Source organism: Dysidea avara, chromosome 8 (genome assembly GCF_963678975.1).
Source record: "Dysidea avara chromosome 8, odDysAvar1.4, whole genome shotgun sequence".
Taxonomy (NCBI): domain Eukaryota; kingdom Metazoa; phylum Porifera; class Demospongiae; order Dictyoceratida; family Dysideidae; genus Dysidea; species Dysidea avara.
In genome coordinates, this window is record NC_089279.1 from 17182614 (window position 1) to 17200778 (window position 18165).

Below are 18165 nucleotides of genomic sequence, written 5' to 3' on the forward strand. Positions count from 1 at the left end.
AGTGCTAGTACATGATAAAAAACTGAATGTTAATGTGATGTTCAACCCACTAAAACTGTGCTGGAGTTTTGCTCCCAACTTTCAACATTGATACCAAAATAATCCATATACATGCAGTTATTTAAATTGTACTGGAATAACTTTACAAATAACACAGTCACACACACCATTTTATTTACACATCAATATTTACCTAACATATACACACACTATTGTATTTTGGTTATGTAGTGATTGAATGTCACAAGAGAGTGAAATAGCTTTATATACAAGGTCTAACGTAATCAATTCACACCATCGTTTCTTTGCTCTGTGATAAAGTGCCATTAACTTTGGGTACTGCATCTTTGGCAGCATTCATTTGTACATATTGTAAATGATCAGCAGCATTCTGAGCTGATAATTCAGGACTCCAGTTCTGGAGACCTTCACGAACATCTGAAGCAGTCGGCCGATCTTCAGGAATTGTTGCCCAACAGTCAAGCATAAGATCGTACAGTTCTGATGGGCAATCCACTGGACATCGAAGCACTTTCTCATTTGTAACATAATCCACAACTTCTTCATTAGATAGTGTATAATAAGGCTGGGCCCCTGAAGAGAACAACTCCCATAGAACAATGCCAAAAGACCACATGTCGCTCTGTGTTGTGAACTTGGAGAAGACAATTGCTTCAGGTGGCATCCACCGAATTGGTAGCAATGACTTTTCACCCAGCCTGTAATAATCTTTACTGTAAACATCTTTAGAGAGTCCAAAGTCAGCAATCTTAACATGAAGCTGACTATCGATCAGGCAATTTCTTGTAGCTAAATCACGATGGACAAAGTGACACGAAGCAAGATATTCTAGCCCAGAAGCAATATCAACAGCCATATTGACTGTTTGTTGAATAGATAAGATGGCACTAGGTTGACTGACACTCACTGCTTTACTTCGCAAGTAGCTATTCAAATCTCCCAATTCCATATACTCAAATATCATACAAAATGGCTCTTCTTCTAAACACACTCCTAACAGCTTGAGAATATTGGGATGATCAAATTGATTGGTAAACGAAGCTTCATGGAGAAAATCATTTTTAGCATTAGTGTTTGAGCCTTCCTTCAGAACCTTGATAGCCACTATAGTAGAACTTTGACCAGGAATAATCTCCTTAGCTTGGCCTTTTAATACCATACCAAAATTTCCTTGTCCGAGATCACTAATATATGTAATGTTAGCTCTGGAATAGTGTGGCAGTTTAAAGTCACCAATTTTAATTGTAGCATCAAGGGGTGTGAGTGACGTACCCCCTGTATAGTCATTAGGAATGGAGCCTTTCCTTGCTGGAGAACCATTTTCCAGTTTAACTCCTTTAGATTCATTTCTTTTATAAAGGAATATTCTGTATACTATGACTAACACAATGATGGTTAACAATACGGCAATCACAAACAAGATTGGTACTATGATAGCAATAATAATAGTGGAATCATCATTACTGTCATCTCCACCAGAAGGTGTTCTTGTGCTACATTGTTGAACATCACAATATTCCCATCTTGTACTCAGGTCTGTTGTATAACACCATGGACGTATACCACGCCCTTCAGGATTACGGCAATAATTGTGTCCCTCAAGATATGGTCGATAACGTGAGGTCAGGGGGTGAAAGTGCGGTGTAGTCAAGTCCCACTTTTGGCACAATTTTCCTGACACAGTGACATTAACAGTGCCATTGTAATTTACTCCTTTATCCTTAGGAAGATAACATTCTATAAAACAGATAAAAATAAAACAGACATGTCTGGGTAGTTTACTAACCAGATTGATTATTAGGACGTCTCCCAGTATTATATGGAATAAAACACTCCAAAGAATCACCAGCCTCTGGAGATGGTAGAGTGCTACAATCTGGTAGCTGAATGACTGCTAACACAGATGCAAGATTCAATTCATCCCACAATGGCCTACATTCTCCAGTGCTTACTGCTTCACAATAGGACCTGCAGATCTATAGAAAGCAATAATAATGAAAAGATATGGATGAATACATTTCCTGTCACTAACCCTTCTGGGAACAGGCGTAGTTGAGTTATGGTCACACAGTTGAAATGAATTATGACACATCAATGTTAATATCATGTCGTCACAGTAATGAGGTATGTCAAGGGACATCTTGGTCTGTAGGGTACTGTTTAGCCTCATCAATCTGGAATCAAGATCTTGCTGGCTGGTATCACTGTTGTCAACATACACATAATCATTTCCAATTGCACCCATTCCATAGCAAACTGAGCCAACATAAAACTCACAAGTTGGAGCTGGGTCTGCATACAATAAAAAAGACACTGTGACATAATCAGTTAGCTACAGAGGAGCAATTAAGCACCTTTAGAAATTCATTACGCAAAAGTTGATATTCTGGGATGAAATAAAATGTGTGGAATATGCTTATAAGTGCAATCTGTATATCAAACAACCCCCTGTGACTGCACTGTTTGGTAGTTTTTGTATTGCGACTATTTAAGGGTCACAAGAAATTTCAAGCCGAAATATGCAATTAAGGTAATACTTTAAAGTAGTGCTTAAAGCACTGCCGACCTCCTCTGAGTTAACTACATATTCAAGTGTAGATCTGAGAACACTTGATAGGCAAACATGAAAACAAAGCTATGTACTGTTTAAATGCATTTAGCCACAGCTGTAGGCTTACATCTTGTTTTTTTTTTTTGATCAGTTTGGATAATCGTGTGCAATTTTTGGAAATTTCAACTAGACTATAGAGGCACATCACTGAAACAAGTTGGAGTAGTGCACAATAAGAAGTTTTACATCCCTACTGTGCATTTCCGTTATGGTATCTTGAGCACAGTAGGGATATAACACTTCTTATTGTTTTACTGTGATTTAATATCATGCACCATCGATGTGCTGGCCCTGCTCTATTTGAAAATTTCATTTTTTTTGTGTACTTGTTTGTTAACTTTTTTTGTAAATAAAATTATTAAAACTGTTGAACCCACGCATACCGCATCAAAAACAGAGATGTGGCGCTGCACATCCCAGCTATTAATTATTGCTGAAAAGTGAAGTATCCATTATGGTTCGTTGTCAGCTATGTTCAACCTGTTCCACAGAATTACAAGTCAAGAACTGTTCGAAAAGCACCCCTGCAAATCAAAGTAGCTACTATGAAAAATATGAACAATTTTCATTTCAAAGGGAAGCCATCATGTGCTACAGACACCTTTCACTTCCAGCAAAGACGAATGGATACAAAGGAGAAAATTGGTAAGTCTATGAAGAATGCATTGGACATACTGTGGTATGCCAAAAGGAACGTGTCCGCTGAAGTAACATCGAACAGTGAAAAAATCAAGCCTGTAGCCTTAGACATTATCGAGTTACGCTTGTCTGAAGTCATCAGTCAAGAAAATTCCATTTAATAATGTTAATATCATACACCATAATTAAAGACATCTTTGAAATACTTCAGTAAACAATCAAGCTTACTGCAATCTATGAAATAATAGGCTCCTTTTTAAAAACACAAGTTAAGCGAAAACCAAAAGCTATGTGTTATTAAAAAGCTGTGCAGTAATGACAGTCTCAAGTTTCAAATTTACCGTCTTTACATACTGTACATGACTTAACGTTGACAATGAATTATTTTGGCATGTTGTGTACAACTGTAGATACACTAACAAATATAAAAACTCTGTTTCTGCATCTCAGCCATTTAATTGTATTGTCTAACTGCTGAAGTTGCCAAAATAAAGAAACTGCATGTACGTAAGTTAATCAGTAGACAAGGAAACCATATTTGTATTCAGATAATCTGTAATGGGATTACACTTGATTCATAGAACCACATACAAGTCTTCAAGATGCATTTTAGCAATTATGTTTTCATGACAAGACTAGTGTAAGTGGTAGCATATTCCCATGCTTCTCAGTAAAATATTACATTGAGCAGTATTGTAACATAGAACACATGAAATCAACACAACCTAAGGAATGTAGTGCAACATGATCAGCAGAAACCAAACATGTAATGAGATTTGAAAACCTCCAGCATATATATACCACCAGGAGAGTTCATTATACTTAATAATGTGTTGCCAGCTCAAGAAAACTTACATGCCACACTAGTACTTGTGACTGTCTCAGCCAAAACCTAACTTGTTCGCACAAGCATGCATTTTGAAAAAAAAAATCATAAAATTATGCATGCTACAAAGAAAAAGACACAGCTTTTATCAGGCCATTACTATTGAAGGAAGACTCAAATTGATTAAAACTATACACCGTCTTATTCACCTGTTCATGAAAATCTTTGTTGCATTTCTGTTAGCCCCAATGGTATGCGTGTCACATGTGTTTGTTTATGATGTGGTAAACGTAACTAAACCGCCTTCATACCTATATGCGCAAGTGACTACAGAGCTAACACTATACCTTGGTTGATTTGCAAATCTATGGTGAACATTTTAAGTCAATTCCAATGTTTGTAGGCCAATGCAAACAGAAGTTATGGCTGCGAACTTAAGTGCCTGTACTTTGTTTGCTGTACAAATCGATTTTCTTGTTCTTCCTATAGACTAGCACTAATTCCAAAACCATTCACCACAATAGGCTGAAACTTTGGTGATCCATTCACTTGGACATTTTACATAATGCTGAGAAAAAGAATATTGGAAGTTGTGTTAACAAGTTGGTGAGACGGTCACACTATTTATGAGCAGTATTGAGCACCAATTCCATCACATTATGAACTCTTTTTCTTTGTATTACAGTCATGTAAAGTACACTGAATTTCATTTTAAAACCATACCACAGAAAAGCATTCAATGATCACCATACCACTACCAACTAATTATGGACCAGACACAACATTCATTACCAAAGTTTACACAAGCCAGAAGTCAGACCATTACAGACATGCATGATAATCATGTGTCTCTACTGTCCACAATAAAGGGACTTACCACATTTTTGTACGTCACAATATTCCCATCTGGTGTCTGGGTCAGTAGTGAAACACCATGGACCATTAGGAGCTCTGGAGCCAGGATTACGACAGTAGTTGTGACCTCCAGCTATCTCTGGATACTGTATAGATGGTAGGATGAACTGGTGTGGTGCTTGTACATTCCAGGCTTGACAGGTTTTTTCTGATATGGTTGTGCTCATAGTACCATTGTATCCTCTTCCCTGACCAGAAAAACAGTCAGCTGTGAATGGAAATAAGTATAATTCACTAATAGCACAACATAGATGTATATCACTGCTACTCATACATATCTATGACAAATACAGTGAAACATGATCACATTGCACCAAACAAAACTCTCCTAAATGCAATTTGTATACCAACCTAAAGAATGAAGGTGGCAAGCCCTTGAATTGACTTTTTACAATTATAAATTTGCATGCATACTTGAATGTGACAAAATAATTAAGTGCACCAAAATTTAAGATGCTTGAGTGTAAATCGTGTGTATGTACTGTGTCCTTAAAGCTGTGGAGTCATACTGAATGAATGACAATAGTAAGGTCTAAGTTCTATATATTGGGTAATAAAATAAAAAGAAATGTACACAAGCACAAGAAACTGTGCATGCCAGTACTTTATGACCACTTTCCCTTCATGACCATACCATTTACTACTATAAGAACCAACAGTGTCAGTAAGCTTATGAGGTGGAAATCAATATTTGGATTAGTGATGTGATACAACATATTTTACACAGATGTAGAGAGAACATGTCTAGTTAATTAATACTATGCAAATACCATATCCAACTGAAGCCATCAGGGGTACCAATCTCTCTCTCTCTCTCACACACACACACACGCGCGCACACACACAAAGCCTTCAGCTGCCGCTATGCAGTCATGCTGCCCAGTGGCCAGCACCGGGGCACCTGTGCGCTACTCAGGTGCTATGGGTCGGCGCAGGCATGCCCTCCTGGGACAGGTTTAGTAACCCGCAGGAGGCTGTACTATGTCTCATAGGTGAAATTCTGGGCACCTGAAGTCCCACCTAGACCTTCAACTGCTATGTGAGACATGGACAGTTGAGCATTCCCATTGATGTTACAGCTGGGTGGGCTGCTTCCCCAGTTGGCACCAGGTCCCCATTTTAACAGCTGGGTTGACTGGAGCAATGTGAGTAAAGTTTCTTGCTCAAGGAAACAACAACACTAAAGTGGCCCAGTCCGGCTGGGAATCAAGCCTGGAACTATTCGATTACCAGGCCAATGCCCTAACCACTTGGCTATGCTGCCCTCTCCCCCCACACACACACTATATATATTTGTACACATATGCATACCTAAATGAGATTCAACTACATAATAAATACATACATAATTGTATGAGCACTTTTACTATTACAAATACAACTAACCTGTTTGTGAAAATTCTGGAATCTCTCCTACATTAAAAAAACAACAACAATAGAAGACTATATAATACATTTGTAACACATACACAGAGCATACATACTTACACTGTGTGAATATTTTGTATAATAAATGAACACAGAAGTCCTAAGAATAGAGATTTAACACACCCTTCCTTTGAATATATCATCAGAAAAGGGACAAAATTGTAATGATATAATGTTACTATGTGATCCTGTATAGCAACAAATTGACCTTTTCACATAAATGAAATGGACAAATGTAAAGACTAAAATTGGGTGAATCATCTGTTGAATATAGTTTTAATTTTGTGAAGTTATTTTATTGTCTAACCAAACTTTCGCTTAATCAAAGTTTTGTGCACATAGATAATGAAGTTTCGCAGGAAGTACTTGTATGGATTATTACAAACAACCTCATCTTGAGAGCTCCATTCTAAAGTTTTCAATTTTAATGCTGGTAGTTATATTTTCAATCCTTCCCCCAAGAAACAACGACTTTAAAATCTTGCATAGCTTTCTCACTCAAATCATACAATAAAAACATAGGACGCTACTTTTATACACACTTGAAAGCAATACAATATAGATAGAAGCCAGGTGCTTCTAACAATAGCAATTCCTTAATGAATATCATAATGGACGCCAGGATATATGAATTGGTAAGTTTTCATTACAGGACATGATGTAAATTATCAAACAGGTCATAATGACGTGAATCTAGTAACTATGAGATCATGTTCTGGAGTTAAGTAAGCAACACCTTTCCACAAATGGAGTAATCTGATTAACCTAGTTTAGATACGATAAACCTCTAAAAACAACCTTTAGTATTCTGTGATCATTGTGGGGATTACTTTTAATAATGGGTCAGTTAAGTTTATGCCTCAGGTGCATAAAATCTGAGGTTGCTAAGATATCCTTGGTGCTAGGTAATACCATTAGGTCAGGAATAAAACAATGATTTAATCAGAAAGACACAGACCACACTCCACACACACACACAACACAACACACAACACAACACAACACACACACAACACAACACACAAGCATTACCTCCAGCAATGCCATCAATACAATCTGGAGCATCACCGCCATTGGCAGGACTTAAAATACTACACATTGGAGCATCCAAAATTCCAAAGTCAAGTATAGCAATTTGTTGTAATACTATGTCCCATACTTCACCGCATTCAAATGTACTAAGCCTCTGACAGCTTTGAAGGCAGACACGCTGTCTTACTGGAATATTATAAGCTGGATCACAGCTAGAAAAAACCCACCGACAAAGAAAAGGAATTATGATATCTAAGCATTTTTGATGCGTTGGTAATCTATGAAGTAACAACTCGTGCAACTGGGCAGCACTTTCATCATACTCTGAAATATTGTCCGCACGTGACGTGTTCCGAGCATATTTCACTTGACTACCCAGCACTCCAAGGTAGCGTTGACAAAATCCAGTAGTGTTGTATGATTCACATACAATATCCTTTGTGTTTCTATATGAATGAAATAACATCCTAATCCTCTTATGATGACAATTCCCATAATCATATGAGAATGCATTGCACAAGTGTATGTCAACATTGTATGGCTATTATTACAAGAAGAAACACTGTTACACAACATGTAATCTTACATTGCAGAGACTTGAGAAGAATCCTCAAACACAGGCACACCTTGAGCTGAAACACAAATATAAATGTATCAGGTTTCTCTCAGTCACATGAAAATACACACATATATACACCTGACAATCTGTGTTTGTCACAAACAAAGAGATAATTGACATGTGTATGGCTGTTTATGTTGTGTGGCTAACATTTTATTAATAAGTGACTAATGATAGAAACTAAAAACAGTGTACCAGATAGATTTCAACATATAGTTGGTAACCAACTAGCTCTACATATGTATACCGAACTACATGCAAATATCAGTATATACCCTTGTCTAAGTAAGGCCACACAAATTTAATTATTAGTTCTCTCAAGAGTCATGGACTTGTGGTTCTCTTCAGCTTCGTTTTTTTTCTTACATTGCTTTATTTCCTACATCAAGGATTTACGTACCAAGTGCAGCCATCCAGCACCTTAAGCTAGCTACAGCAGTCTAAGAAAACTGAATTCTGGGTAATTTAATGAAGTTAATATTTACAGCTATTACAATGTAGCTAGATAACTCTTGATACTACTGATATACATATGGCATGCAGTAAAGACGTCACATAACAAACTATATAATATTATGTACACCTCATTCCTAACTTTTCAGTTCCGAAACCACCTAGCCTGTGGCTGTCACAAAATTACTACGTGTACAATATAGCTACCCGGATTAGTATAGTTAGCTAGCTCAGCTCTAGCAGATTCGACTCAATTCTCTCTTAATGCACTACACAACTAATGTAACACAAGCCACCAGGCCGCGTTAAGTACGTCTCCATGGACAAGCTTCGAAAATCTACTACTCAACATAACACCACTGTAGATATCGTGATGGGAGTAACTAACAGTGCCGGTTCATGTAGCTAGCCACGGCATGTGCACACGTTGATCAGCGTTGATGATACGAACTGATACGCATCAGTAACCCTATCCGACTCATAACACAAACGTACAGTTAGTACTGACCACATTCTGACAGTAATTGTTCAGACACAAACTGAGACATGATCGGCTTACCATTTACTTGTAACAGTATCACCACCAGGTTTACTAGCACGGCTAACATCGCTTTGAATGTCATGAATGTTCAGGAGCAACGAATCCAATAAGCGGGACTAATGTCCGGTGTCAACTTTATGTCACTATTAGACCGGATGACAAACCTCAAAGGAAAGCCACACAATAACTGTGGCCGAGTCAGCACTCGTAAGTGCTATATACACTAAAAGCAGTGCCTTTCTATTTTGGGTTGATACTTGAACCACAATTGGCTAAATCATGCAAGCACGCACATGTGCGTGGGTGTCATATGATTCAAAGGACAGGCCATAACAAGACTAGGCTGTAACAAGACAGTCTCATAGGTTTTTTAGAGTAGCTATGTTATGTTATGTTATTATCAATTTTGTCAAAAGACCGGGTTGTACAAAAGGACAAGCCTGTAGGCGTACTTCCCACAAAAAGCACATACACACCAGAAATTACAAAAACAATGACATAAGCAAATACACCTGTAAAACAAAACTACTACAAGAACAAACATAAATACTAACAAAGCAAGAACATTAAGTATACAGAAGATTCAAAAAAGAAAATGACGGAGGGCTAAACGGAACAAGGGTGGCTGTTTAATTCGCAGGATGGTATGGGGTATGGTATTCCACAGAAATGGGCTGTTCACAAAGAAAGAGTAACGAAACGAATTGATAGACGATGTCACAGGCCGGAGAGATAGAGGGTGACACCTTGTGGGAGCTTGGGACAACTGAAAATGTTCACTAAATGGTAAGGAATTCCTGTGGTAGAGACTATCATGAATGCAACAAATAGTAAATTAGTTGTGACGCTGTTGAATGGTAGGCCACTTTAATGCTTGGATGCATTCGTCAGAAGACTTACTCCAACAGTGAGATGAAGGAATCCACCTACTATTGGAAGCCCAACGGGCAGCTCTACGCTGAACAGATTCCAGAGCATTGATGTTTTTAGCAGTATGAGGATGCCAAACTGGACTGGCATATTCCATAACGGGGCGGACAATGCATTTGTAAGCAGTAGATTTAATGGATGAAGGAGCATTGAACAGGCAGTGGCGAAGAAAATTGAGTGCTTTAGTAGCTTTAGCTGAAACATATTTACAGTGTTCATTCCAGTTCAGCTTTGTGTCAACTATAATGCCTAGGTATCGAATTACAGGATGGTGTAGAATAACAGAAGAATCTAGATGGTATGAAGGTAAAATTGGGGAACGCTTGTTGGAAATCACTATGCTATCACATTTAATTGGATTGAGATGCAAGAGCCACTTTTTCGCCCACTGAGCTATACTTGAGAGATCAAACTGCAACAATTTAACATCATCAGGTGATGAGATTTCCTTGTAGATCGTGACATCATCAGCAAATAGCTATCAGCAATCTATTTGTTGAACCACATGCTTATATAAGAGGTAGTTTCTTGCTCAAGCCTGAGTGTACATGGGAGGACTGATTTAAAAAAAAATATTATTAACTAGACTGATAGCTGCCGGAACTAGTTTAAATGACTTAGAATGTAGTTTTCTTGGACTGTTCTAGCTACTTACCAACTTTAAAAGGTGCTGGATGGCTACACTCAGCCACCAGTGGTACAAAAAATCCTTGGTGCAGTAAGAAAAACTGCGGTGTGGGCAGGGATGAGAGCCTAATAATATTATTTGCTAGTATACAGAACTTCTAAAGACGGTGTGTATTATATATAGGCTATTGAACAGCATGAAGCAACACGTGTGATCTATAGTATGTAGCTATGTACATAGCTTAAGCTCAGCAACTGACATCATCATATTGTTGGACAAACTGAACCTTCACCTGTATATGTAGTATACTGTACTCTAGCTATACATATGCATTATGCAATGTACCCATTATTGCATGCATGTATGCATATATAGGGACATGCATGCACTGTTACGTCTGTCATATTATATGTAATTTTCATTTAAGGGCTGAAGCTTGGACACCTGGTCCTATACCTATGTTATATTAAGTATGTTTGAAAAGGTGCAGAAAGGAGAAAAATCCATGGTTACACAGCGTTGAAACCGGGTCGGGTCATCCGGGTCACATTATCCGTGTCTGACCCGGATTGGATCACGTGAGAAACGAAATTGTTCGTTTGACGACGTGGAACTTATAAACGCTATCGCGTAGCTCTTTCGTGAGCCACGCCCACTTATCGCATTACCAACATATGCTCAGCCACGCCTATTTGTTAGTAAGTGCAGTATGTAGCACGAAACTGAGGGTATCTATGGTGAGGGGTAGCTATTGTCAGTAGGTGAAGACCTTTTTTTTTATTATTATTATTTTTTATTTATTTATTTATTTTTTTTGGTCTTCAACCTACAGCTAGGCTGAAGTTGCTCAACACGAATCGAACGCTCAAAATGTAGACTCGTTCGCTCGCCCGAGACTACCCGAAACACGTCTCGGCTTTAATTAATCAGGGTCAATCGGGTCACATCCGGGTCACATCCGGGTCTCGGATAGCTATCCGGGTCAGTGGGTCATCCGGGTAAGCAATAGTGACCCGGTTTCAACGTTGCCATGGTAGCCTTGAACCTGCAGCCATCCAATTTACGCTCGAATGCTTGTCTGTCAGATGGCCTGGAGATTAATTTCATGTACTTGTATCCTAGAAACTCTAGAGAGTGACTTATTATCTCAAAGTACCCCATGTGGATCTAAACGGGAACTAGTTTATTTAAGGTATTTTATAGCACATGCAAGTGCTGAAGGTCTGTAAAACACCTGGTCCTATATACAGCCTACATGAGATGCTATATATCTACTTAAAATGAACCATTTGTGCATAGTAATAGCAGCCAATGACTTTTAGCTCAGCATAACTAGAAGTATAATATACAGTGCATATAATTTCCGGCCCTTATTTCTTCATACATATATCACGTAGCTATAGCTACATTCAAATGGAGACTTTATTACCTAATAGTGAAACAAGCTACTTGTTGTTGCTTAATGTGCTGAAGTATACCATACAACAGAACCGCTTTACGGTAGCTATGCATGTATGTTAGTCCCGAGTAGATTTTGTCTCAAGAGAACTAGCATTTCAGGAATTTTCAGCCAACTAGATGATTAGTGACAGCAGCAAAGGTGTCAAGAGTGGATGTGTGTAGGTACTAGATTGACCTTCATTACAAGTTTGGGAAAAGGGCCGTAACAGACAATGTACTTTATGGCGTCCCCACGTAGTGAAAACTTTGATTGATCATAAATCTTACCACATGCTCGTCTGACATTTGAATAAAAAAGGGATCGAGTGGTGTACTACAAATGACCCAAGTTCTCGACCAAATTTCAAGAACTTGTAATGCCATCCAATACGCCTGCCGGTCCTGTTTGTGGACCACTGAAGGATTCACATCCTTGTAATCTATACTATAGTTATTTAATCATTAATGATGGCTTTCTCTCAGGACTTAATTAGCTCAACGTGTAACTACATGCGTATACTTTATATGTTTAACAAATTCAACAAAGAAAAAAAAATTATGCTTTTCAAGTACAGTGCATCACACTTGTATAGTAGATAATATCTAAGCATAGCTGCTATTTATAGAGTAACATGCAACGTCTATATAGCTAGCTCCGCTTTAAAACCCAGGTCCATGCAGTCATGGATTTTTTCTTCTTTCTCCTACTTTTCAAACATACTTAGTGAAGTTAATATAAACATCTTAGGCCTTTATAAGGCCTTCTGATATACAGGTTCTCAGTGCCTTTACCAAGAACTTTAATCATAATCATAATAAAACCCGTCATGCATGGACACCATATATAGGCATAGTGATTATTTATGGCAGTGTGCCAGTAATTGGCAGCCCGGCCCCGTCCTTTTTGTTAGATCATCCTCCAGATCAAAAATTCACCACAACTTGAAGTGCTCACTGAATAGCTATTTAACATACTAGCTCAGTCGAAATTGAAGCTACTCCCAAATTTTTCTGACTCTTCAGCGAATTGATTTGGCAAGGCGTGTCCAGTCATGTGACCTCAGCGGCTAGGTGTGAGATTGGGGACAAAAATGCAGCCATTGAAGTTGCCGTCACTCCTGGTCCACTTTCAAGGTATTTTCTGTCTGATGATGGTACAAGGTCAGAATTAGTATTAAATGTATAATATATATAGTGCATGTGATGGTGTGCAGCAGTATATGGTCGGGACTTCAAACGTGAAATTGTTCGAAGTGTCACTGACCATAGATAATATAATCTAGCTATGCACTGACGTAATTGCCTACTGTAGCTAGTCCGTCCACTCAGTACATTGCTAAAGGTGCTAATGTTTACTCACTGCATAGACTATTTGGTCACATTCAATTGACAGTATTATGTTACGTGGGTATGCAAAGTCGAGTACAATAATATACTACAGTTTGACTCAAGTTGGTCAAAATCTAAAAGCCAATTATTGTACACCATACAATTTTAGCCCTTGGTAGGACTTTCCAATGGCTTTCAGTACTTATGTGCTGTAATACAATAATAAATAAAATAAAAACAATAAATTTAGCTATTATATAATTATTTTGCCAGTGGCTGTTTTTCTTTTGTGCTCTATAATCATTGCTGTGCCTACACAGCTGACTCTTTGCCTGGTTTCAGTTGTGGTTGCATGTATCCGAGGACTTCATCAAGTCCCTAGAGGGATAGTTCTCTAATAAATAACCCTTAATGAAAAAACGAGAGGTCAAGATGTTTGAGTACTGGCTGAATGCAGAGGAAATCCTGGTCCCCTGACTGTGTGGCTCCTCAGGCACTTGCCTAGACTGCAAGCTGTCTGTGGATCAAGTCACCGCCTGGCCTGGGATTTTTTTCTGCATTAAGCATAGTTTTCAGTTACAGGTTTCTGACTCCCTGCTTCACAGGCTTACTGTTAGCCTCCTTGCCAGGTCCCTAGAGGGATAGTTGTCTAATAAATAATAAATAAATTACTATGAGATATAGGATACAACACATGTTTTTTTGATTCCACTGAAAAGCTATAGCCTATAAAAGGTGCATAATTACAAACTTTATATATCAGGTCTTCATCATCTATACTCAAGTGTTGGGGGAGAGTATGGGGCGGTAGGAAAATGAGGGGGAGGGGACAAGAGCGTAAGGGGCATGTTCGTGCATGTTATACACATGGCATTTAGGGGGGCCTGGGGACATGCCCTCCTCAATTTAGACTCTCTCAGGTTGCCTCTGGAGCATTCTCAGGCCAGGTACCTGAGAATGGCCATGCACAAGGTTATTACTGTTCCTGATACATTCTCAGGTACAGTTCTCAGCTACTGCACCTGACAAAATGCAAAAGAGAGTAGAAAAGTAGTAGTTTAGGTGAACTTGAGTCAATGAGGTACTTATAATTATTATGGTGAAAATGTTTGTAAGACCACTGAAGAGTACATAATATATTTAGGACTCTTGGTAAGACCAGTTATGCACTTTCAAACACACTATGTCCCATGCACATCATGCATTTCATTTAATACTACAGCTGTTGTGAGACTTTTTTTTAAACTTTTGCTTAAAAATCAAGGAGGAAGGGAGTTTGTCAGGGGGGTGAGCGCCTCCCATCCTTTAAATGTAACCCTGTGTATGTTAACAGTATTGTATATCTCACAAAAAGGAAAACCCTACCATGCAACACTGCCATCAGACAGATCCGCACCTTACAACATTGTTCTTTAAAAGTTTTCTATAAGCAAATACAGACAGTGAGTGGATATGTACACCATATCGGAAAGTCATAGCTAAATGCTGAATATAGTCAGAAAACTACGCGATATCAAAACAAAAAGAAAACACGAAATGCCTTTAGCCAGGAGCTTACAAGTGTCAAAAGCATGAAGGAGCATGATACTAGTGGTTCTATAGCAATCATATCTGTCTAATTACTTAAACTGCAAGTCCATATAGGGCAGTCATCCTATATTCACTGCTGCTCAGTGGTTTATTGCATCACCTTCATGGTATTAAAAGGAAGCCATAACAATGTACTAGAAGTACTCTCTCTCTGCTTTAGGGGACAAGAAATGAAATCACCATTGTTTTAAATACCTCAGCTGTGTTAACACTCTATGGCTGCTTATTAAGTGGTAGCACCTGATAACCAAGCACAGCCCAGGAAATTACTACTGTCTCTGTGGCTGTAATGGCATTTTACAAAAGATAAAACGTAGCTATATCCTGAGTGTTACACTCCTTTGTGTCTTGCGGCGTGTATTGGCTCCTGCTTTAGCAATGGTAACTTCAGCAAGTTTGTTACGATAAAGCTGTTTAGACATAGATGTGCATTTCTGTATCAGCCCCAAATTAAAGCCAGTCTCACTTTCATATTTGCATTACAATGTAATACAGTATTCAGTTAAAATATAAAACTTTTATTTCTAAACAATATAGAACCACCCATCACCTTTATCACAAAGAAGAGACAATATAATATATTATATGAAACTCACTGATAACTTTCTATAAAGTGTCAACCAATTGACTGAGATACCCAACAATGAATTAACTTGTCTTCATATGGCAACTCAAGGCCATCACCACTGCTACATGAAATTCTTAGACTGTCACTTACTCTGCTTCTTCCCACTGTTGTAAAGTTACTACCCCAAAGGATTTTAAATGGAAGCAATTGTTCTATTAGAGTATTTAAGTGAAATGTATGACTATTACAGTACATTAAACAATAGCACATTGAAGTGTTTCATTTATTTTAAAGTAGAACTTTCATCAATGCTTTGCAACACAACGGGTGTATTGAAAGTCTTCCAGCAACCTGTGCAGACAAGCACAACGACCCTGGTGTTAGGTGTGGAGCAGGTCTCTGGTTGGAAATTCCATAATTCATTATGACTATATATTTTGCATCATGGCTTCCACACACACAAAATCAAATTCACATTTTACCACAAATGGATTGCTGGCCTAATACACTATCATATTCCACTCCATCTTATTCAGAATTGGTGAGTTTGATTTCTGCAGCAGCTTTTACATATCAGACCCTGTGAAGGTCATGAGTAGAGGTTTGGTGCCATGAATTTGTTGGAATGTTGTGTAGTGAGCTGGGAAGCCTAGGAGAGCTTACAATTAATTTTGTGTTCTCCTCATTTGGAAGTGGAAGGAGAGTCCATGGAGAGCCTAAATTGGACCTCTGGATTCCACTCGTCTTCATTATTAAGCCCATCCACCTCTCCCCACTTCCCGCCCCTATTACTATTATCTGCAATATTATTACCTGCACAAAAAGCTGCCTGCAAGTGATGTAAAACCACCTTCACCATTCCCTTACTATGACTTGCCAGTAATTGATTAGGTCATATGTCAAGCCCAAATGTGCCTTCAGAGTGAAATTATTTCAACTATTTTCTATATATATGGAATTTATTAATACTGAATCAAATTTTCTAATGACAAACTAACTAACTGTGCCTTTATCCAAGCATTACCTAGCAATGGCTAATTCCTGACGCAGGCCTATATAGGCTTGATTGCTTTACTGTCTGAAATTACTTGGGCAAAAGGCTTACTACTACAGTACTTAGTTCCCGGTAATGCATGCACCAGCACAAAGGTGCTGATTTGTGCTAATGACTCCATGCATAGTGTGTTAATGCCTGCTCTTGTGGTGGCTATCAAGATGGGAGTTCTTTTACATGCAAAGCCAGTGGATTGATTGCAGAGGTGTCACTTGTACAGAGTGTATCCTTGATTATCTGAATACTGAAAACAAAAAGTGACTGTTCAATAAGAGTGTTTAGTCAGTGTATATGAGTTTTATTAGCATATCAAGACACACGATATAGTGTGTCATGCAACCAAGAAAGCCAGTGCACCACACCGTGAAGAAGAAAAAGAAACAGCTTTTTCATGCATGCATAACCCATGGCCCTTTCTCCAAAACGTACCATTTTTGTATTATAGCTGTCTGCCAGGTAGGGTACGTCACACAGCAAATTTGATTGAATTTTCAACAGCCGTTTGCAAGATCTAAGTTTCGTTTTAATTTCTTGGTTTTTTTTTGTTTTTTTTGTTCTTATGCTGTATGGGGGCTTCAATTTCTTTTCGCACACATAACAAAATTTGCTATAAAATGTAAACATGTAACCCGATTGCCTCGATCTTTGGCACCAATGAAGAGTGTGTAACAGTGGATTCACGCACTAAGTTTGCTGTGAATCTGAGGAATATCCAAGGAGTTATGAGCATTTATTCACATATAAAAGATCAAACGTCTGTCACGGCTACAGGGAAAACCGAGTATAGCAGGCCTTCCAACCCTCACCAATTCACCATGAGACTCACAATTTCACTACCAAGCTCAAGGTCTCACAAGCAGTAGCTCTAAACTCATGGAATTTTAGTTAAGCTTAAAACTTCTCATGGGTCATCACCTCACAACTTTTTTCACCCAGGCTTTTTAAGGCTGCACCATTTTTTCATAGCTTGGCTGTTTTTGTGTGGATTTCACTTCTTTTTGTACTTTATTAGGCCCCAAAACCTGACTTTGAGGTTTGCTTTAACTCACGTTTCTTCTTTTCTATGCAGATACAATGATGATTATTGAAGGCAGACTTATAAATGTATTTCATTGCATGATTTATATTTGATATTATAATTGTTATACTCTAATAGAGTATACATTTTTTGAGGACTTCTAATAGAACATACATAGAATGTTCTAGAACAATCTAGTACTTCTATTGGTAGATATATGAAATTACAAACATTTGATTATAAGCAGATTTCAACTAGAAATTTCATTTACAAAACAGAAATTAAGTGAGGTGATCAACCAAGGAAGCAGTGGTTCAGTGGTTAAGGATGCAGGTGTTAGGTATGGAGGTCCCTGTTAGAACTCTGGTAAGTTTTTTTGACATTTTTTGTACACCTTTTAAGTGACTATTCTATTAGAGTATCTCGATCCTGCGATTTTACATTTGTTTGGTTTTTGCTTTATAACTTTGTCACTGTAACTCTATTGCTATTCAAATTATCAAAGGGCACTCCTACGATGATC

At 38.1% G+C, this 18165-nt stretch overlaps 2 protein-coding genes across 2 annotated transcripts in view; one reads left to right on the forward strand and one right to left on the reverse strand.

Moving 5' to 3' along the window:
* LOC136264059 (tyrosine-protein kinase transmembrane receptor Ror-like) lies at window positions 1-9257 on the reverse strand. Its single transcript, XM_066058742.1, has 8 exons — window positions 9104-9257; window positions 8059-8104; window positions 7473-7918; window positions 6399-6425; window positions 4975-5220; window positions 2054-2313; window positions 1808-1997; window positions 1-1758 (listed from the first exon to the last, which is right to left on the reverse strand). The coding sequence occupies exons 1-8, from the start codon at window positions 9165-9167 to the stop codon at window positions 290-292; spliced, it is 2748 nt and encodes a 915-aa protein (XP_065914814.1). The 5' UTR covers window positions 9168-9257; the 3' UTR covers window positions 1-289.
* Window positions 9205-18165, forward strand: part of LOC136264807 (uncharacterized) — an 18225-nt gene continuing 9264 nt past the window's right edge. The window contains exon 1 of the mRNA XM_066059576.1: window positions 9205-9292. Coding sequence (XP_065915648.1) covers window positions 9205-9292 — 88 coding nt within the window. The remainder of the gene's footprint in view (window positions 9293-18165) is intronic.

Bases quoted from the DNA above. Each gene is read 5' to 3' on its own strand.
- LOC136264059 (XM_066058742.1), bottom strand. From the start codon at position 9,167: ATGACATTCAAAGCGATGTTAGCCGTGCTAGTAAACCTGGTGGTGATA. The intron at 6,426-7,472 runs GTAATGCTTGTG...TTTTTAATGTAG, and splicing joins TATTGATGGCATTGCTGGAG to GAGAGATTCCAGAATTTTCA. The intron at 2,314-4,974 runs GTAAGTCCCTTT...TATTGTATGCAG, and splicing joins TTGTGACGTACAAAAATGTG to ACCCAGCTCCAACTTGTGAG.